Source organism: Uloborus diversus, chromosome 5, assembly GCF_026930045.1.
Source record: "Uloborus diversus isolate 005 chromosome 5, Udiv.v.3.1, whole genome shotgun sequence".
Classification (NCBI taxonomy): domain Eukaryota; kingdom Metazoa; phylum Arthropoda; class Arachnida; order Araneae; family Uloboridae; genus Uloborus; species Uloborus diversus.
In genome coordinates this window covers 118,675,934-118,698,538 of record NC_072735.1, presented here as the reverse complement: position 1 = coordinate 118,698,538, position 22,605 = coordinate 118,675,934, and the positions used below count along the sequence as shown (strand labels likewise).

Genomic DNA, 22,605 nt, shown 5'->3' with positions numbered 1-22,605 from the left:
ATTTGACTTATAATTTATATGATACTTTGATTTATAATGTATGTGATACTTTGATTTATAATGTATATGATGTTGCTTTTTCAAGGGGGGGGGGGCGCTTCATAGCATTTTATGGGTGCACCATCACTTTTATGGTGGGGGAGGGGTTATTCTCGTATATATGAAATGGAATAATCATGTAATAGAGTTCAATGTTTTAATAAATAAAATATATAATGCATTTTGCGCACACTGTAAAAATAAAATCAGTAACCTATTTTGAATAAGTATTTATATTTGTGATGAGCTGGAAAAGGGCAAGAACAGAAGAATCAACCCGAATGGTTCCAGCAGGGGGACTTGGTGTCATATTTAAATTCATCAATTTCTCTGTTGGTACTTTTCGGTACACTTTGTTCGTCAGAGAAATTGACTTGAGGTGAACGAATTCCGGAACGCGAAGGGTAGGTAAGTCCTGTCAAATTTTATCCGAAGATAAAAGCTATCAAGTTTGATACAAGATATGTTTTTAAGTTCTGCATTAAAAATACAATATGTTGATAGTTTTGTCTTGAAAATATTGAGAGAAAAACTGAAGTTTAAGATTGTTTAACAAACAATCCCCACTTTTCAGAAGGTACCCCCACTCCAATTCCCCGACGATTTTGTGATTAGGAATGAAACTACTAGATTATTTCATAATTTTTCAAAAATTTATAACTGTGCATATGTTATGCTGTTAACCATGCTATTTGTCATTAGAAATTCCAAAAAAAAAAAAAAAAAAATCCACGAATAATTCTAAAATTGCTTGTATTATTGCTCTTAGATATGAAAGAATTGAAACTGATATGGTATGCAATACTATAATAAAGAATTATGTTTTAGAAAAAATCACGGAAAAAGGATTCCGAAATTCTCGGAAACGTTTTTGAAAATTGTTTGGAGAATTCCGAAATACTCGGAAACGTTTTCGAAACTTTCATGAACCACAGCTGCACAGAATACTCAGAAACATTTCTGGAAATTACGGAAAGAGGATTCCGAAATACTCAGAAACGTTTTTGAAACTTTCATGAACCACAGCTGCACGATATACTCAGAAACGTTTCCGGATTTTTTTTACAGTGTGGTGGTAAGGTACGAGCTGCCAAGCGTCTGCCTAGAAAATCACCTACATGCTCGATGGGATTGAGATCCGGAGATCGTGTCGGCCAATCCATACGTTCAATATCCTCACTCTCTAAGAGCTGTTTGGCAGCTACTGTGCGATGACATAGTGTATTGTCGTCCATGAAAAGGAACTGCGGACCCATAGCGCCTCTAAAAAGACGCCCATATGGAAGAAGAATCTCGTTACAATAACAGGTCCCGTTGACTGAACCTGCGTCGAAGATGTGAAAGTCTGTACGACTACCAAGCATGATGCACCCCCAAACGAAAACACCGCGACCTCCATACCTGTCCCTTTCAATGATGTTCGAGGGATGATTGCGGCTTCCCCGCTCTCTCCAGATGAGTATGCGATGAGAATCGCTACTGAGACTGAATCTGCTCTCATCTGTAAAGAGTACTCGTCCCCATTCATTGTCTCTCCAATTCCAGTGTTCCCGGCACCACAGAGAACGCCTTCTCTGATGGGCAGGCGTTAGAGGTACACACCGTATAGGGCGTCGTGCAAACAGACCACCACCGTGCAGTCTTCTGGCCACGGTAAAAACGCGATATCGGTCGTTCAGTCACCTGGTGTCGTGTGTCTAGCAATTTCTCCCACGGTCTGCCGCCTGTTTCTTCTAGCCTGTAAAACAATATACCGGTCATCTGCGGGTGTGGTTCCTCGTGAACGGCCACTACTGAACCCCCGGATAGCTGTTCCTGTAGTTTGAAATTGTCTCCAAAGTCGTGAAACGATGCTGTGAGCAATTCCGAACTCTGCAGCCATACTTGTCACGCTGCGGCCTTCCTCCAACTTCCCAATGATTCGACCTCGGGTAAAAGCATCCAGATGTCGTCTAACAGATTGTTTGCCATTTTTCGCTGAGGCAGCAACTCGGTGTGATTTTAACTGCTATACGGCGTGCAATCTCTTTGCCAGAAATACTGATCTTACACCGACAACATGCTTTATACTACTCAGACACTCCCCCATTACGTCTGCCTGCATATCTGCGCATGTGCTACCGTACATCACCTTACTTAATCTCCTGATTGGTCTTTCTGTCCGCTCTGCCTCTTCGTTCAGCTGATATGCTAATTTTTCGACTTCGTCCTTAATTTTTGCACACCAGTCTATTGTAAACAAATATAAAATGAAGGGGCAAATGTCATAATAAAAAATCAATAATAGTAAAAAATATAGTGCATCTATTGAATTATCTCTAAGCATGAAACTCATTTTAGTGCTCAACTTTCCTACAGTTGGCAATACTGTTTCTGAATTCACGCAGGTCGATGGCATTGTTAACAGTTCGTTGTGTGCCTCCTCTAATTGTCTAGAAGTCCTTCATCTTCAAGTAATTCGGACTCTTGAGTGTTATTTTTAGATAAACCCTGTTTTGTGTGTATGATTCTTTTGTATTGTGTGCATTACTATTATTTTTTTTAAATTTATAGCTAATTGTAAATTTTTTCCGAGAGATGATACTAAATATACTGAATATTCCAATATTAACATCATCTTCTCTTGAGTAGGAGAGAGTGTTTGCTTGTTATTAACTCTTTGGTTTGAAATCTACAGTCAACTTGACTAAATCTGATCTTGTTAGTTTCTTTTATTCGTTTTCGCTTTCTTTTCAAAATTCTTTGTATTTATAATTATGTAAATATCTGAAAATATGTTTCAATCGATTATGCTTACCTCTATGCAAATTTTCAAGGCACTTTATAATTTCTAAATATTATATTGCCAAGTATAAAGCCAAATAGCGAGACAAGACAACAAATCAATGCTGTTGACAACAAATTATCATTTGCTATGCTAATAAGAAGAAAGTTTTTCTCAAAATTTAGTACGGTTGAGATAAATAATTAAAAAAGAAATCATAAAATATCACTACAACTGATGGTTCAAATAAATTGCTCATAGGACATTGAGAACAAATGCATTCAAAATTACACTCGAAATTAACTTTCACAATAGGGAAAGTGAGTGATCAGGGAATTGTAAAAGATAAAAACATGGTGCACAAAAGAGCACGAAAATGCGATTCATCCTCACCATATAGTAATGACAATATCATTTTGCAATCTTTCGCTACTTTGATTTAATGTTATTTATTCTATTAGTTCGTGCTTTTGAAGCCAAATTTTTATATTATTAGATTAGGTTTGGATCTGTAGCATGGAAAAAGAAATGTACACTTAAAAATATAAGTAGATATTTAATAAGATAAATTGAACATTCTTTAATTGAAACTATTATTTTCAGATAATACCGAAAATATCGGTATTACCTAAGCAATACCGGTATTTCGAAATTGCAAAATTGCTCGAAATACCGGTATTCGGTATACCGGTGTACCGGTATTGCAATCACTAGTACCGCACTATGATTGACATAGTGTAAACCATGACGAACATCTTAAACAGAGCCTTTTACATACATGGACGTCGTAACATCTTCATGTATGTTATAGCCACTGATGGTGTAACGCTCCTGACGTCATTAACATTGAAACTCGCCCCATTTCATGATAATTTGATAATATGTTTTGGTAATGTTTTACATGCAGGGAAAGGCTTTATTGTGACAAGGCTGAACTCGATCCGGTAACTTAACTTTTTTACTGGTAAGACTGTCACTTCAGGGAAATGAAGAAACGAAAACGTGGTCAACAATGAACGCTATCTACTGAAGTTTAGGGTTAATCCACTGGAGCAAGATTTAAATTTCAACTATCAAAATATCACCAAACAGGTAATTGCGTCGTTCAGGTGTAGAAGCAATTTTCACCCAACATATATTGACGGGCGATTTTCTAGTTTCAAATAATATCAGTGTCTATTTTTTGAACTTATTTTAAAGTTATTTATTTTGAATTTTAATTAGACTAATTTACGTAGCAACTACGGAAATTCTATGGCAGTTGGAGGGTATGTCTAAAAGAGTTTTCGGTAGAGCAGTTTCGCGCGAAATTTGTTTTTCTGCCATATTCGACAGTTGAGTTGAACCGTTACCGTCCAAATACGACGGTAACGGTTGATCTGCAGTCAGACACCTGAAACATCGATTGATTGGTTGGAAAATGTTGTGATTAACTGTTTGATAACCTATTTTTAGTGTCTTATTCAAACATCAGACACTATAAGCATTATTTTGAGCTGTGTTTTTCTGAGAGTGGGACGGTAGTGACTTTGACTAGTTCTGCATGTTCCGTGAATCGAAGAAGTTTTAAGATCAGTAACATATCGTTGCTTCAGAGCAATAGTAGGGTATCTTACTCTTGTTTTTGGGATTAGATGTCTTACTGTTGCTCTGAGGTGATGATATATAATTATGCGTAATACACTGAGGTGACATAAAAACATGGGATACTTTCTAATATAATGTTGGACTTCCTTGAACCTGCCGAAATACATCATCACTCGTCGTCGGATGGACTCAACACGTCTTTGGAAGTCCCCAACAGAAATACTGAGCCGTATTACCATTATACTGCCGTGGGCAGGTAAACGGCAGTATCTGCCGAAATAAATTTTGTAGGACTTGGACGTCACCGACCAGGAGAAGCGGAATTCGGGGGACAGTGCTCAGAACCAGAAAAGCTGGTGTGCGGTGGTGCTATAGCCCTGGTCATAGCTGAAAAAGGAACTACAACGCAAAGGATTGTCAAATGAGAACAATAAGCAATTGTGATTGCTCGAAAAAAAAAAAAGAAAACAATTTGCAGTTATAGCTCTTTACCTGCCCACGACAATATAGACGTCCATAATTGTGCGAACGTTGCCGACGCATGAGTAAGTACGCCAACTGACTTCTTGATTATGCCCCATAATCAATGGCTGCAAGCAGTATCTTAGTTGAAAATACCTATTGTAAGTCTTTTGATATAGTTGGACCAGAGGACCCAGTTTGTGCCATGTAAAAACAGCATTGTCCAAAGTGGAAGGTTTTGGTTGAAACAATTTATTCTCGGTGCATTCTTGTCACACTGAGGATCTCGGATAGTTGAATTCCTCAACAATTTCTGAAACGGAATGATACCATGCGCATCAATTACCATTCAGTTTTCTAACTCTGTTAATCGCCGTCATGCGATCATAATCATGTCAAAAATATTTTCACACGAAACACTTGAAAACAAATGAAAACAATGTCGTTGTACGCCCCTAGTATGCATTTTGTAAGCGATAATACTGCCATCTGTAGATTTGCATATTGGTATCCCATGGGTTTGTCACCTCAGTGTACATTAATGATCATTAAATTTCTTCTTCTTTTTTTTTTTTTTTTATTAAATCGCAACCAGGTGTCACTCCTTCGGAAGGAGAAACTTGGAGAGATCAACGGCGGTTCTTTCTACAGATTGCAAAAAATTTTGGCTTTGGCAAGATGGAAATAGAAAGTCGCATTCAAGAGGAAGTCCGAGATTTGCTAAAGGAATTACGAGAAACGGAAGGGAAATCTGTCGATGCAAAATACGCCATCACTTGTGCTGTTAGCCCTATCATCTCGCACATTTTGTTTAATAAGAAATTCAAGAGGGAAGACTCGACTTTTAAAGGAATCGCCAAAGCTCTAGAGCAGATTGTAGACATTTTTGTCGCAAAGAAATTCTTCCTTCTTGGACTTGCATACGAGTAAGTATATTTTGCATTTGCTCGGGGTTCGATCAGGCTAATGTGGCACTCAGGATCTGTTAAATGATGTGCTCTTACAAAAAAGTTAGTGTTGTTGTGCATCAGTAAGTCAATCAAACATATTCTTGTACGGTAATCCTAGTACAAATTGGCGCTTCTTTCTTTATCCCCCCTCCCCCCCTCCCACAGAAAGCTTCACATGGAAATTATATTGTTTTTGAAAACCAGTCGTACTAATAGAAAACAGTTCTGTCCTTGGAAAAAATGTTTTGGGGTGCTGACCTTGTGCTTGGGGGAACTCATTAACAGGGATTCCGAAATGAAGTTTTTTGGTGGGGAAATATTCTCAGTTTACCGGAACTCCGAGTGTTGCCGAACCATAAAATACAAGCATGCGCAGTGCACACAGTCTTACATTCAATGCGAAAAAAAATTGAGGGGCATTAAAAACGAAGCAATATTGCAATACTACCTGTATGTCCGAAATATGTCAAACACAGAAAATTTGTGGGAGGTGCAGTGACCTCCCGTAATCTTCCATCGGTCGTCCGAGTTCACCAGAGTTTGAAACGAATTTTGCCCCCCCCCCCCCCCCCCCGCGCCCTCTCAACTTTCACACTGCTAAAGAAACAATCAAAATTCAAGGGAAAAAAAGCATTTATGTATTATGAAATTATTAAATATTATAATCTGTACAAAAGGGGGGGGGAGAGAAATTTACCATTTTGGAGTTCCTATAAACATGGTGTCGGGTCCATGGTCCAGTGGGACCGTGCGTTTTAATCGGGTGCAATTTTGTTAAAACCTAACTTCATATAATTTTTTTGAGTAGTGCTAATAATTTTGAGTTTTCTACCTGACACACACACAAATGTGGGATATGACAACACACTGTTGTTCACTACTTACAGAAAAAAAAAATCTAACTTCTTCATTCAAAAGGCAAGCACCACGTAAAGCTTATGGATGTTCTTTGAATCTCACATAAAAATATCGTTACTGTAGTTATTTTTTAAAAATCGTACTCGAAATTTTGATTTTCCTCAACAGTCCATGTTATATTATTTATATAGTTTTTCGTCCTCTTCTGATCATCTATTTTCTGATACAGTTTCGCCCTCCTGTTTCTACCGGAGCTAAAGATAGCCAGGAAGGGAAGAGATTTTGTTCAGAAAGCTACCGACAAAATTGTAAATGACCATGTAAAAGCGTATGACGAGCAAAATCGAAAAGATTATGTTGACGAATACATAAAACACATGGATGACCTTCGTAAGAATGGGAAACTGGAAAAGAGCACATTTTCAAGTAAGCATATTTTATATAACTCGTATTTTATTTCTTTTGTTTATTCCAATGGGAAATTTTGCCCCCGAAACTGAACTGAAATGCAGTGATATCAAACTCCGGAAGCATTGTTACTGTTTAGCAATCAAATCATGAGTTCTGAAGTAAGTCCAACATTTCTCAAGTTAAAGCTTCATTGTACAGGATGATCCAAAAGATAATAGCCATTTCAAAACCTTATAATTATTGATCTTTTTAAAATAAAACGATGCGGTTTGCACATAGGGTGACCAGTAATTAACGCCATGATGTTAAAAATTAATTTCTCGAAAACTAATGATTCAAAAAATTCTATTTAAATTCAAAAACAAGGTACAGCAGTGTTGTACCTAGCATAGGTGACACATGGAACGGTAATTTGTGGTGTCACCCCTTCCCTCCGCACAAACGCAAAAAAGAAAAAAAAATATGTTCTACGAAAACATGAAATGCATATAATTTTCAGAAACAACTACGTTTATGTTAGTACGAAAATTTAAGTGGGTTAACATACAAAAGACAAATGAAAACAAAGAACGCTTTTTACATAACTTGCCCTAGACGCATATGTGCAAAACCGTTGAGAGTTCTAAAAAGTAACGGAGTATATGAAATTGATGGCCCATTATTTCAAACGTGTCTCTAACACAGGGGAAAAGAATGGGTTTCAGTTATTTTGCTTTAAAAGGAAGTCACAACCAGGTCTAAGTTTTGACGATATGAACTTATAATATTCACTCCATGATATCGTGTAGGCTGAGGAGGGTCCTCCCCTCCCCCCGGAAAATTTTCAAATTTGTATCCTTAAAAATGCATTTTAGTTTTATTTTTTCAAAAACTTGCAATTCCACTTCGGGTGTTACCCCACAGACGGGTGAATCCCGGGGGGGGGAACCCCCCCCGCCATCCCCTCATCGACGCCGCTGAGTACAGTAAATAGGAATTCGTTTGACATATGTTCGGAGTGTCTTCCAACACAAACTAAAATATGACGCAAACGAAATGCGAAATTCTGCATCACTCTCTGAAGGGTCGAAGTTTCAATGCTTTCAATAACTGTCTTTGTAAGTCTTCGATGCTCTTGGGGTTTCCAGCGTAAACTTTGTCTTTGATATATCCCCACAAAAATTAATCGCCGGGGTTTTTAATCTGGAGAATAGGGTGCCCAATCAATTCCCATGTACTACATTATGTCATTACGTCGACATCAACAGCTGTCCCTCCTTTTTTTGCCATCAAATTTAAGAGGAATGGAACGAAACTTTATCTTACATGAAAACCTAAGTATCTCTTTTTATTTTTATTTGAGAAATATATAGAAATATTTTTCTGTCAAGTATTCGTCTAAAGTAACCTTTAAAAGTCAAAGTACACTGTACATAATTTCATAGAAAATCATTCTTTATAGTGGATACTAACTTCGGTTTCGCTTCACCATCAAGGAAGGAAAACATCGCTTATCGAACAAAACCAATTAAGATAATTGTTTTATTACATATAATTGTTATTATTATTATTATCATTGTAGTGTTACGTTATAGTCAAAATTGTATCCCTCACAGAGACGTTGATTTGTTTTTAAATTAAATAAAATGCTTTTCAGTGGAAGAATTACGCGGAAACGCAATGGCACTGTTTCTGGAGGGAACCGAATCTATCAGCAGTGCCATTTGGGGCTGGTTGCTTGAACTAAGCAAACATCCACATGCTCAAGAAGTTTCCCAGAAAGAACTAGACAATGTGGTTGGCCGTGAGAGATTGCCATCATGGATGGATCGCCAGAACTTACCCTTCTATGACGCAGTTCTTCAAGAAACATACCGATGTGCGTCGCCATTTTTAGTCACGACACAGTACAGTAATTTTGGTAAGTAGAAAATCTTTTTTAAGTGATTTATCGTGGTGATTAATAAGTTTTGCTATATTTGACATACTTGTATGAGGCCGTGAGAAGCAAAGGGATGTAAGTAGACTAGTTAGTTTCGAGTAAATCTCGTTTAAAGTTCAGATCCTAGGCAGGCTTTCATAAAATTTTTTTTCTAAATCATGTTGTACAGCAGAACCTACTACGGCTACTAGTACTATTTCTTGCCCCAAAGCAGAGGAGAGATTCTCCTATCATTTGTATTGGCTATCTCCAAATTATTTTTTTTCCAACATTTAGTACAGTTGAGAAAAATAATTAAAAAAGAAATATAAAACATTACTGCAATTGATGGTTGGAATCAATTGTTCATAGGACAAATGCATTTAAAATTACACTCGAAATTAACTTTCACCACAGGGAAAGTGAGTGATCAGGGAAATAGAAAAAATAAAAACATGGGGCGCAAAAGTGCACGAAAATGCGATTCATCTCACCATCTAGTAATGAAAATAACATTTTACCATCTTTCCGCTACTTTTGTTTAATAATATTCTACTAGCTGCGTGCCCGGCGTTGCACGGGCTACTTAAAAAATGAAGGAAATGTCCAATTGATGTTTTTGTTTTACTCTGACATCAGTTTCTAAAGCGCTAAAGAGTAAATAAATACACGTAATGCAAGGTTTGCAAAACACCAGTAGAGCATATTTTTGGCAAAAATCTCTTTAACGTTAATCATAGTTATCAATGATACAAGTTATGAGTATTTTCAATTAGCACAAAAGATGAAAATATATGCATTATCAACTATAATCTGTGCTCACGTTAAAATGAATTACATCTGATAGACTATATCTGAAATATTTATGTGCAATTACAATCAGCCTTTTACATAAAATGACACACACTTTTTGGTTGATAACGTGATACTAAAGCACCAAGACTAAATAACTACCAATAAGCATTAATTTAATACCAAGTCATCAGATTCCAATTTAGCTTTGGTTAAAATCCTTAAAAACAATCTTTTTTGTTCAAATCAGTTTCACAAAAAAATCCAAACAATCTTAATTTAGCATGTTCTTTTAACGATATAAACTGTATTTTAAAAATAGAAACAGGAAGGAAAAAGAGAGTTATTACAATTCGAAAACTCACCCATGTGACGGGAAAAAGTCCAACAAAATAAACATAATTAGTCGCACATCCTAAGTGTACCAAAATATGAGGCCGGTGAATGATAAACTTACACTACAATCAATAAACATAGCTAAAGAAACAACTTTCATATGCTGAAAAGAGTTAAGAACGTTGAATGTAAAAAATAAAAAAAGGACAGACGATAAAATAAAAGGTTGTCCGAATAGGGCAACCAATTTTAAACTAATTTAAAATGAAATTCTAAATGGAAACGTTGTTTTAAGATTTGGACAGCAGCCAAAAAAATCTCTTTTAAAACAATTAGTAGAATTTTACTCGCTCACGCATATGCAAAATGGCAACAGGAAAGAAGTAAAAATTCCTGAATAGCGTTATGTTAATTAACGTTTTAATTAATATCTCCGCTAATTAAAGTCTGACAATTACAAGATTGGTCCTATTGTTTTCTTTGGAAAATTCCAAATTGATCGGTATCTCGTTTGACTCTCGATTCGCAGTGATTCTCGAGAAGATCGATCTTCAGACAGACAGACAGACAGACAGACGGACGCGAACAGATTTTAATATTATAGTGGACTAGCCTGCGTGCCCGGCGTTGCACGGGCTACTTAAAAAATGAAGGAGATGTCCAACTGATGTTTTTGTATTATTCTGACATCAGTTTCTAAAGCGCTAAGGAGTAAATAATTATGCGTAATGCAAGGTTTGCAAAACACCAGTAGAGCATATTTTTGGCAAAAACCTCTTTAACGTTAATCATATTTATCAATAATACAAGTTATGAGTATTTTCAATTAGCACAAAAGATGAAAATATATGCAATTTCAACTATAATATGTGCTCACTTTATACTGAATTAAATCTGATAGAATATATCTGAAATATTTATGCACAATTACAATCAGCTTTTTACATAAAATGACACACACTTTTTTGTTGATTACGTGAAACTAAAGCACCAAGACTTATTAAATACCAATAAGCATTAATTTAATATCAAGCCATCAGATTCCAATTAAGCTTTAGTTAAAATCCTTAAAAACAATCTTTTTTGTTCAACTCTGTTTCACTTAAAGAAATCCAAACAATCTTAATTTAACGTGTTCTTTTAACGATACAAACTGTATTGCAAAAATCGAAACAGGAAGGAAAAAGAGATTTATTACAATTCGAAAACTCACCCATGTGACGGAAAAAAGTCCAACAAAATAAACATAATTAGTCGCACATCCTAAATGTACCCAAATATGAGGCCGGTGAATGATAAACTTACACTTCAATCAATAAACATTACTAAAGAAACATTTTTCATATGCTGAAAAGAGTTAAGAACGTTGAATGTGAAAAAATAAGAAAGGACAGACGATAAATGTCCGAATAGAGCAACCAATTTTAAACTAATTAAAAATGAAATTCTAGATGGAAACGTTGTTTTAAGATTTGGACAGCAGCCAAAAAAATCTCTTTTGACACAATTATTAGAATTTTATTTGCTCACCCATATGCAAAATGGCAACAGGAAAGAAATAAAAATTCCTGAATAGCGTTATGTTAATTAACGTTTTAATTAATATCTCCGCTAATTAAAGTCGTACAATTATGAGATTGGTCCTATTGTTTTCTTTGGAAAATTTCGAATTGATCGGTATCTCGTTTGACTCCCGATTCGCAGTGGTTCTCGAGAAGATCGATCTTCAGACAGACAGACAAACAGACAGACGGACGCGAACAGATTTTAATATTATAGTGGATGGATTAGTTTGTGCTAATGAAGTCGAATTTTTGCATCTATAGATTGATTTGGGTTCTGTATCATGGAAAAAGGTATGTACATTTAAAATATAAGCAGATATTTATTAAGTTAAAGTGAAATCTCTTTAATAAAAACTATTTGTTATTTTCAGCTAATACCGATATTTTACCTCAGCAAATACCGGTATTACGAAATTGCAAAACCGCTTGACATACCGGTATTCGGTATACCGGTATACCTTAATTGCAATCACTAATCATAATAATCTATACATATAGTAAAATAATTACAATAAAAAATGTTATTATCATAGCATGGTATTGAAGAAATGACTGAAAAATGGTTTTATAAAACGGTAGAATACGATGACCTGTATTTTAAATGGTAGGTTTCTAAAGTAAACAATGCTTTGCTAAAGAAATAAGCAAGTAATTTATTGTAAAACTTATGATGAACCCCTGTAACAAATTTTTGTATCTGTGTAATCGATAATTTTGTTTAATCAATATTGTTACATACATTACAAATTGAAACTTTGTGAGGAGTTAGTTTCGTGTAATTTATTTAGGTAAGCATTTTTACTTATTTTTCTTTGAATTTTTAGCTTATTTGTCGTAAGGAAGAGTCAAAACTATATGTGAATAAAATGAAAACATATATTGAAGTTACTTTTATTTAAATTTATTAAACACTTTACTTCGATTCTTTCCAAATTTAATGCAATGACTTGAGTTTTCAAACAGCGCTTATTTTATTTTATTCGAATATTGGCCAACTGAATTGGTTTGCTACCCTCTTTAAGTTATAATTATTGAGGGTCGAATTTGAAATACTAAAAAAAAAAAAATGTATAAAGTCCCTGATGCTTAAAATTACAAAAAAAAAAAAAAAAAAAAAAATTCTTAATAAAAAAAAAAAGAATTAAAAACAAAAAATTTTGAAAATTTGAACTTTTTGAAATTTCAATATTTTTTTACTCATATTTATTTATTTATTTAGAAGAGACAAGTATTTTGAACTACAGGATTCCTCGTCGGAGTACAATCGTGGCAAATCTCTGGAGTATTAACAGCGATCCAGAAATATTCCCAAATCCGGAGAAATTTGACTATGAGAGGTTTGTAACACCAGACGGGAAGAGAATTAAGCGAGAAGGACCGTATCCATATGGTTTAGGTAAGACAATTATTGTGGAATCAATAACTAAAAAACAAATTAATAGAGTATCCGTTTTCAAAACTATAAAATCTTAATGAAAATAAAAAAATATGTATGTTCGTTCGAAGAAGAAAAATCAAAAAAGAATGCAGGCCCGCGAAACGGAGTATATTTGTGGCAAAGAGCATATGATCCAACAACTTTGCCCCCGGTATTCGAGGTTCCTTTTGGCTTAGTGGTAAAGAACTGGGTTAGTACACCAAAGATCCATGGATAAAAGTCCACCCAGACCTTATGTCCACGAGCTTTTACCGGTCCTTGAGGTCGCTTTGACTCAGTGCTTAAGTACTGGGTTAACATGCCAAAGATCTGTGGATCAAACCCATTGAGACCATTTGTCTACCAGCTTCCACCGGTCCTTGAGGCCCTTTTATTTCAGTGGCAAAGTACTGGGTTAGCATACCAAAGATCCGAAGATCAAAACCCACTGAGACTTGATCTTCACCAAGGACTCAACACGCATCGCTCACTTGCTTTAAGTCACCGCATACTTAAATAGCCTGATTTCCGTCTAATATGTAAAATTCACATAAAAATGAATAGTGGAGTAGAAACTGAACTACCGCGGGCTTTCATCCAAATCAAGCTCAGCGTGGGTGGAAAATGCATAGCCAAAACGACTCAAAGTTATACCAATTAAATAAAATTTGGAGAGCCTCGGTGAAGCTATGCAAAAGTAAGCTTAAAATCTATTTTCAACAAAACTTAATTCTATGCTGGTTTCTACAGATCATGACAACGAGGACATTTTTGTCTAACTTTTTACGCAAGTCATTGATTCTGCAAGTTTTAGCTAAAGTACCCTCGTGGTGCCAAAGTTTATTGGTTGACTGTTTTTACTCCATCATTAAAAATTACTTTCAATAAGACCATGATTGGTTGATTACGCTATGGAAATAGTCTTTTGGAAAGAAAATATGTTCCTATTGGTGTAAATCCATAGGAAAAAGAGGGACGGCAATAACGTATTTGTGTTTGCTCAGTAGTTGAAAAAGCAGCAATCTTCTGATTGAATTTTGCACTTAGTGTGGTAGAGATCAATATCGTAATAGGTGTAAAGCCATTGCAGTACTCCATCCTACAGCATGAGGCACGGCAACAACGTATTTTGGGTTTTCTTAGAAGTGGAGAAAGCAGCAATGCTACAGGTATGATAGGTTTTTGCACTGTGTGGTCTAGATAATTAATTAAATTTTCAATCAAATGATGATAGCTATTAAAAACTCACAATTACAAATTTTCCAGACAATCCATAAGACATTCTCAAACTATGGGGATTTAATTCTACTTAAAGCTCAGCGAAATTATTTCATTCTTGTTAGTTCATTTTTAAAACATGGTACATTAAAGTTTTTTATTTCATTAATTATTATTAAAAATTGTTTAAATTAGAGCTATGCAATAAAAACTATGACAAAGATTTCTTTGGGTTTCGTTATTTATTAATAGATAGAAAGGAATGCTTCTTTTTTTTTTAACTGCAATTTGAAAATTGCAAAACAATGAATTTCGAAAGTAAGATTTTTTTTTTTGCTCCCATTAGTAAACACACTAATTAATGAGTATGAAAGAACAGCTAAAAAATACCAAACTATATAGCATACACATGTTTTGGAGTTTGAGTTTCTAGTTGAAAGGAGGAGTGAATGTAGAGATCCACTATCCAAAATTTCTAATAATTGAAGGGAAAAAAAAGAGTTATTTTCAACTAGGAAGTTCATTTAAGCAATATAATTGTATGTTTCGAAATTTTGTGAGTTTACAACTTTGTTTTCTCACATTTTGTTGCATACAAAAGTTAACTGTTTACTATACCATTTGATATCCTTGTTTTTAGGTAAACGAGCTTGCGTTGGTGAATCTCTTGCTCAAATGGAAGTTTTCATTTTTATTGCTTCAATACTGCAGTCATTTAAGCTAGCACCGGGCGACCGTGAAGGAACACTAAAGCTGCTGCCTAGAGAATAATTATTGCATTGTTTTGTCATGGTGTATGTTTCTACGAATAAATTCTTTACTATCGAAGCTTTTGATGCCCTAATTTTTTAACTAAAATTGTAAATATACAGAAATTGATTTTTTTAGTGTCTATTACTGTTTTAAAATTTTAAAATATACTGCGGTGGTCAAAATTACTCCATCACTTGTGAAAATGTAGAAAAGTGAGCAGATAATGTTTCTCATACGTAAGTTGATGATATTCCTTGAATAAAACACAGTTAAATGAATTGAAATAAGGGATTGATTAAAAGGGATATCTCAAGCACATTTCGTCAGGATTGATAAGTTATTTACTTTTAATTATTTCAAAAAAAAAAAAAAAAACGAGCTGGTGTGTGCATCACATGACTTCCTTTTACTCCAATTTAATGTCATTTCCCCATTACTGGCAATTTTAATGTGATTCAATTGTTTACTCTCTAAATATCACCAACAGTGGCCAAATTAAAACCAATTTTTTTAAAAAATCGCCAAATTTGTCGCGAAGTTGGTGACAAAAACTTGACGACCAAAAGACTGGCGATATATCGCCAAGTGTCCGACATTTTATAACACAACTTGAGTTTACATCGAAATTAACAATGTTTTCCCCAAAAAAGGTGCAATAGAGCCCCTTAAGAACATCCGAATGCAACCAAAAGGGAAGGTGCACAACTAGACCCCACTAGGAGTCTACGTACCAAATTTCAACTTTCTAGGACATACCATTTTTGAGTTATGCGAGATACATACACACATACGCACTAGGGTGGGTCGATTTTGACTTTTTTTTTTAAATCGAAAACGCCTGTGGTGGGAAAAGTTGTGTATTGGCATCAAATGTTCGCATAAAAATTTTTTCGGAAATCAAAATATATTTAGATTCCCGCCAGCCCCTTAAAGTTTGGCCAAATATGTAAAAATTGACATTTTTTAATTTTTTTTTTAAAAATCTTATGTATAATATTTTTAATCGCTTGTGGTGGGAAAAGTTGTGTATTAACATCTAATGTTTGTTAAAAAAATTTTTGGTAATTAAAATATATTTATACCTTCTGCCAGGTCCCTAAAGTTTCGCTAAATATGTAAAAATTGATTTTTTTAAAAACTTTTTTTTTTTCATTTTTTATGTATATTTTTTAATCTCTTGTGGTGTAAATAGTAAGACCCTTTTTTTGTGAACAAAATAATTATCATATCATATTACACATACCACCCCTGCCGGGAATCTGAAATTGCGCGTTTTGCCTTTTTTCTTTGCTCCTTCTGCTTAGTTTTAACTGTCAAAGAGACAGATGGTGTGATTCCTCCGAATATTTATTTTTCTTCTCTGTGATATAATGAAACTATTTATATCACTCACCCCCACTCTGACAAATCGGCCTGTTCTTGGCACTTAGCCAAGCATATATGAACCAAATAGAAATCGTAACGAAAAACTCAGAGCAGAAGAATTGGTACAGCGAATTAAATTCTATCAAGCATATTAGACTATTTAAAAACAACCCAAGTATCAACTGTGGATTTAATTGTAGTAGGATCAGATAGAACAGCAGTCAATACTGGTATGAAAGGTGGTGTAATAAGACTGTTTGAGCTGCATTTAAAAAGCCGTTGCAGTGGCTTATATGTCAATTGCACGCCACTGAGCTACCTTTACGCTATCTGTTACGGCACCTTGATGGAAGCACTACAGGTCCTTTTACATATAATGGTCCTATAGGGAAGCTTCTTGGCACATGTAATAGCTACCAATTGTCAACTTTAAGAAAATCGCTTTTGATTTGTCAACAGTTGATACAGACGGACTTGGACTGACCAAAAATACTTGTATCAAATATGTCAAACAATATGTTCAGGAAATTGTTCAACATCACTGTCCACCAAATCACTAGGAACGCTATCTCAAGCTAGGTGGCTTACAACAGCAAACAGAGTATTTCGTTTGTATGTTGGTACAAAAGAGTCATCGCTGGAAATAGGGACTATTGTAGAATACATTATAAAAGTGTATGCAAAAGTTTGGTTTTTGATTAAAACTGAGCCTTCATGCACAGCCGGTGCACAGCATCTTTGGGAAGTTATCCACTACTCAAGATATCTTAGCGATGATCTGAAATCAGTAGTTGACCCTGTTATACAAAGAAATGGTGTTTTTGGTCATCCAGAAAACCTGCTGATAGCCATGATCAACGGCATGCGATCCTCAGTAAGGAAATTAGGCTACAGAACAATCCTGAAGGCCCGAGCTCTTACTAATTAAACTGTTCGTGATTTTGTCAATCCACCTCTAAACTTTCAAGCAAAAGACTATACAGAATTGATAAATTGGCAAAATTGTGTCCTTACAGATCCTCCACTCACCAAACATATACCCAATGCGGAACTTGGAAAAGTAACTGAAACGGGTGACGTTATTGAAAGTGAGTTGTGGAATTTACCATGTCATACACAAGCGGTAGAAAGAGCAGTGAGGTTGGTGACAGAAGCATCTTTATCTGTTTGCGGAGCAACACACTATGATGGCTTTATACGTACAACATTGGCTTCCCGAAAATTAACGCCAAAAATTGAGAACAAGGCAATGTATAAGGGGTAAAACTTCTTTATTACAAAACCTCCGAGGTGAATTCTTAATCATTTTCCCCTAATACTTCGAGAAAAAGGGCGAAGAGCTGCTGTAAAACTGCGAAGACGGATTTCTGCTACTTTAATCTTTTATACTTATGTATTAATCCTAAAGAATTCTATAGTGTTCTTATAGAAAAATAAAGTTTAATGCTTAAATGAAAAAATGCTTAAATTAAAAAAAAGTGTTGGATAAAATTTTTGCTTTAAAACGTCAAGATTTTAAAAATTATGAAAATATTCCAAATTTCACCGGTTGAGCGGAGCTTGAATATTATTATTATTATTACTTATGAGTGAAGAATCTTACTAGGCAATCATTTTCACTACGGGTGATTAAAAAAATCAAACGTGAGAAATTTAAAAAATAACAAATAAATGTCAATTTTTCGATATTTGGTGAAATTTCAAGGGACTGGTGAGGGATCTAAATATATTTTGATTACCAAAAAAAAAAAAAAAAATTATATGAGCATTAGATGTCAAAAAATATTATACATATTATTTAAAAAAATAAATAAATAATGCCATTTTTACATATTTGGCCAAATTTTAAGGGGCTGGCGGGGGATCTAAATATATTTTGATTTCCAAAAAACTTTTTATGCTAGCATTTGATGCCAATACACAAATTTTCCAATTAATGGCGTTTTCGATTTCAAAAAAAAAGTCAAAATCGACCCACCCTAATACGCACATACATACGTACATACGGACGTCACGAGAAAATAGGTTGTAATTAACTCGGGGATCGTCCAAATGGATATTTCGAGTGTCTGTACGTTTCTAGGCATATATCCACATGTGGTCGGGTCGAAAAAAAAACTCAACATTCATTCGTGGGTGAGCAAAATGGAAATTAAGACCGATTTTTGAGTGAAAAGTTTTTCGCGAATACAATATTTCCATTTTTGTAAAATGAAGTACAAGAAGTTCCGTCTAGAACTAAACGAGCCTACTTTCCCGAATACCCATACTACTTTCTAGTATCTGATCAATATTCTCAAAAATAGCTAAAATCGCAAATTATTTCAAACATTATTTTTAAATATTTTAAGCTGATTTCTAGGAATAAAATATATTTTACATATCTAAAAAAAAAAAAAAAAACGAACAAATAAAATAGCAGCACCTTTTAAAAAAGCAGCTAATACCCTTTTCCATTAAAAAAAATTCTTTAACAACTTTTAAAACGAAAAAATTAAAATTAAAATTAATAAGCTGATTAAAATAAAAACATCATATCAAAAAAAAATCGTTTACTTTTCCCCCTGTTGCCAAAAATAATTTTTAAAATGAGTTAATGCACTTACCAAAATAAATAAAAAAAACAATAAAAATGTCAACTTAAAGAAATAATTTTCATCGTCAAAAAAAAAAAAAAAAAAGTCGTCTGCGCATATTTTTATGTAGAAATATAAATGACTTCGAGTTTATTCGTCGAAAACTGAACACCTAAATTAAAACTTTAGCGTGAAAATAAAAACAAGTCATATCAACAATAATTACTTCACATTTAAAACCACAGCTGCGGAGTCGGAGTCAGAGTCAATCGCATTTTGAGATAAAGGAGTCGGAGTCGAATATCCAAGAATCGGAGTCAGTCATTTGTCCTCCGTGTATAAATTTTTGCCAAAGCTACGAAGTCAGAGTCGAAGTCGGGGAGTCAGTGTCCGATTAATTGTCGGGCACAGGAGTCGGAGTCTGGTGCCCCTAAATTCTCAGAGTCGGAGTCTGGAGTTTGGCGTCAAGAGCTATTTCCAGCAAAATTTGTTTGAAGTAAATCCGCCTTCAAGTACGGAATCTACATTGACTTTGTTTCCCCGTAGGCGCTAATGTTAAGGGGTTTGAACTGTTCAAAATTGAACGAAAAATTGTTCAAATCAAAAAGATATTTTGTATGCAAGTTTTTCATCAAAAGCTTTTTTCTACGAAGTTTGTTTGACGCAAATTCGCCTCACAGTTCGGAATTGCCTTGAATTTCCCCGTAGGCGTTAATGTTAAGTTTTTTTTAGACTGTTCAAAATTGAACAAAAAATAGTTCAAATCAAAAAGTGAAAGATGGGAATGAGGTGTCCTCGCCGAGATCTTTCGAAAAAAAAAAGTTTGTTCCAATCGGACTATTCATTCAGAAGTTATTAGGGGGGGGGGGGGACAGACAGACAGACAGACCGACAGACATTTTTCCCCATCTCAATACCCTACTTTCCAATTTTTAATTTTTCGATATTTATTTAATTATTTTATTTATTTTTGACTTTTTTTTTGTTTTTCGCGATATTTTTAAGATGCATTAAGCATTCTTTCATGCTTTTTTCTTCTTTTTCTGACTTTTACTGGGAAAGTAGGCTAAAAAGGGAGGAAAAGATGAAAAATGCAATATTTAAGAACATGCTGAACAAAGCAGTAGATACAGGAGTATCTACTGTATACATCTGCTGCCGGTGTGAATTGTACATTACTGTGATCCTATTACATATACAAAGAAGGGTATATCGTCGCCTCAGAGCAACAGTAGGACATCTTAGTGTTATTCTTGGCATTAGATGTCTTAGTGTTGCTCTGAGGCGACGATATGTTCAAAACGAATACTTCAATATTTAGCAGATCCTCCACAAGCTGTGAGGAGAGCTTTGCATCGGTCTCGCGTAGAAGATATCAACTCCTGACAATTTCATAGAAAGAGTCTAAAACAAGAACTTACTGCAAAATTATCTTGGCAACAGGCTTCTTAGTAGCAATTTTTTACCCTTTATATTCCCCTAAATTTCAATTCAGGGTTACTTCCAGTCCTGTCTGAAACGTTAATGTCAGATGTTTCAAGTAAAAATGCACCTGAAGGCGAAAATAGGGATAAAATTACTCTTCCAGCATCTGTAATATTGTTTAAATGAAAACTTGTGAATTGGGCAACAAAACTCTTTATGGATAAATCGGATTGTGCATACCAATTTCGGGGTACGTCCGGGAGAATTCAGCGTAATGTGTTTCATCTGTGATTATAATGAAAAATACATCTTTCTTCCGCGTCTCTCAATAATGCTGAATATAGCTAACTTTAAACCCTCCTCCAGAATCTTAGTACAAACGGACGCACTCACTGTTTCAGTTGTGAATTCCAAACGTAACCCTATTGCTGGTTCATTTAAAAGGGATGGAAATTGCATTTTCAACGGGACTCTGCACTCTGTCTTACTGAGAAATCGGAGAAAACTTATTTATGAATGCCTACAGATTTTTGTTTGCGTGGTTCTGGAGCGATTTGTTCAAGAAATCATGACAAGAAATAAACCAGTAAAAAAAGGTGACGAAGAATACGAAAGCAAGAGATTATTTAAGAATCAAATTTAAAATTCTAACAATAATGTTCTCTGTCAAATCCATTTTACGTTTCATGCTTATATATTTATTTCTTCTCTAATAAAATGGGGTAAGCCAAAGGAGGCCATTTGACTGATATTAAATTTTGTACAGAATTTGTTTAGAACATGGAGAAGTTCACACCGAAGTAGTTTTTGGAAACCGACTTCATTTACTTCCAATTGTTGGCAAAATATTCACACGAATTTGTAAATATGGTAAAAAGGAATTATTCTTGCATTTTAAAGATTTGTATATCTATCTATTCTAGTAATGTCTAAACTATTCAATGTTTCTCATGATTTTTCACCAGTTCGGCATGGTCTTTTGTCATTTGATATCATTTCTAACGAGCATATACTTTTACTACTGTTCTTTTACTACTTGTTACCCATGTTCATGTGTGGAAATTTGAATATACATTCTAGTTTATAAAATCAAAACTCTCAATATTTCTCTCACTCGCTAACCTCCCTCAGCTCTTCCAGATTTTTTTTTTCTTTTCTTATTGGATAACAGAGGGAGACGGCAGTATTTATTTCCACGAAATGGTTGGCTCGAATTTTAAGAACACTTGAACCCATGTATCTTTGCATTTCTACGTACATTATTAAAAAGATTTTTCGGACCATTTTCTTTATGGTGCTTCTGTATGCATTCCCGATTTAGGAAAGCATTTGCGACCCCGAATAGCTATATGAATTAAAGTCGTCAGTATGCACCAACCCTCTTAGGAGTTCTGAATCGTTTGACTGAGAGAACCTGTAAATTCCAACACACACACACACACACACACATATATTACTACAAGAAAAAATATAGTGAAAGTCTCTGCAGCAATTCGATAAAAAATCTCCAAGGTTTGTCTGATGAACTAAAAATTAATGTTTCTACTGTTCATAACTATTTTAAATACAATTACACCTATTTTAGAATATTGCGTATGTATAACAAAAATACTGATTGGAATGAATGTTCTGGATGTTCTTTGTTCTTATAGATAAAAAGATTTCATCGAGATAATATCTAAAAACAAAAACGCAACTGATTAGAATTTTCAAAAAGTCTAAGTCTTGTCACTGTATGTATGTGTTTCTTTTTTTCCTTCTAATCATGGATAGGGAAAATTATACGTCCGTGGCACTTGCAATTGGAGCGAGTGTTTTAACTTTAACATGGTTAATATTTTACTTGGTAAAAAGAAACCGTAATTTGCCACCAGGGCCATGGGGTTTGCCAATTGTCGGTTATTATCCATTCATTTCATCCTCAACGCACTTACATTTTTCAGAATTAGCAAAAAAGTACGGAAATATTTTCAGTTTTAGAACAACCGGAGGAAATTTAGTAGTTGTATTAAATGGAACAAAACTCATCAAGGAAGTTCTGATTAGCAGATCAGCAGAGTTTATTGGTCGGCCTTCACCCAATAATTTAATACATTGGAAAACTAGAGGACATGGTGAGTTCATGTATTAAATATTTTGTGATATTCGTAAACATAGTTAATATTCTTTATTTACAAGGTGTATTTA

General features: G+C 34.6%; 1 protein-coding gene across 1 annotated transcript in view; it reads left to right on the top strand.

Moving 5' to 3' along the window:
• LOC129223096 (uncharacterized) overlaps positions 1-22,605 on the top strand; it is a 44,069-nt gene that overhangs the window by 4,128 nt on the left and 17,336 nt on the right. Inside the window, exons 2-7 of the mRNA XM_054857663.1 lie at positions 5,448-5,778; positions 6,890-7,086; positions 8,708-8,971; positions 12,884-13,060; positions 14,940-15,057; positions 22,123-22,532. Of these exons, the coding sequence (XP_054713638.1) occupies positions 5,448-5,778; positions 6,890-7,086; positions 8,708-8,971; positions 12,884-13,060; positions 14,940-15,057; positions 22,123-22,532 (1,497 nt within the window). The remainder of the gene's footprint in view (positions 1-5,447; positions 5,779-6,889; positions 7,087-8,707; positions 8,972-12,883; positions 13,061-14,939; positions 15,058-22,122; positions 22,533-22,605) is intronic.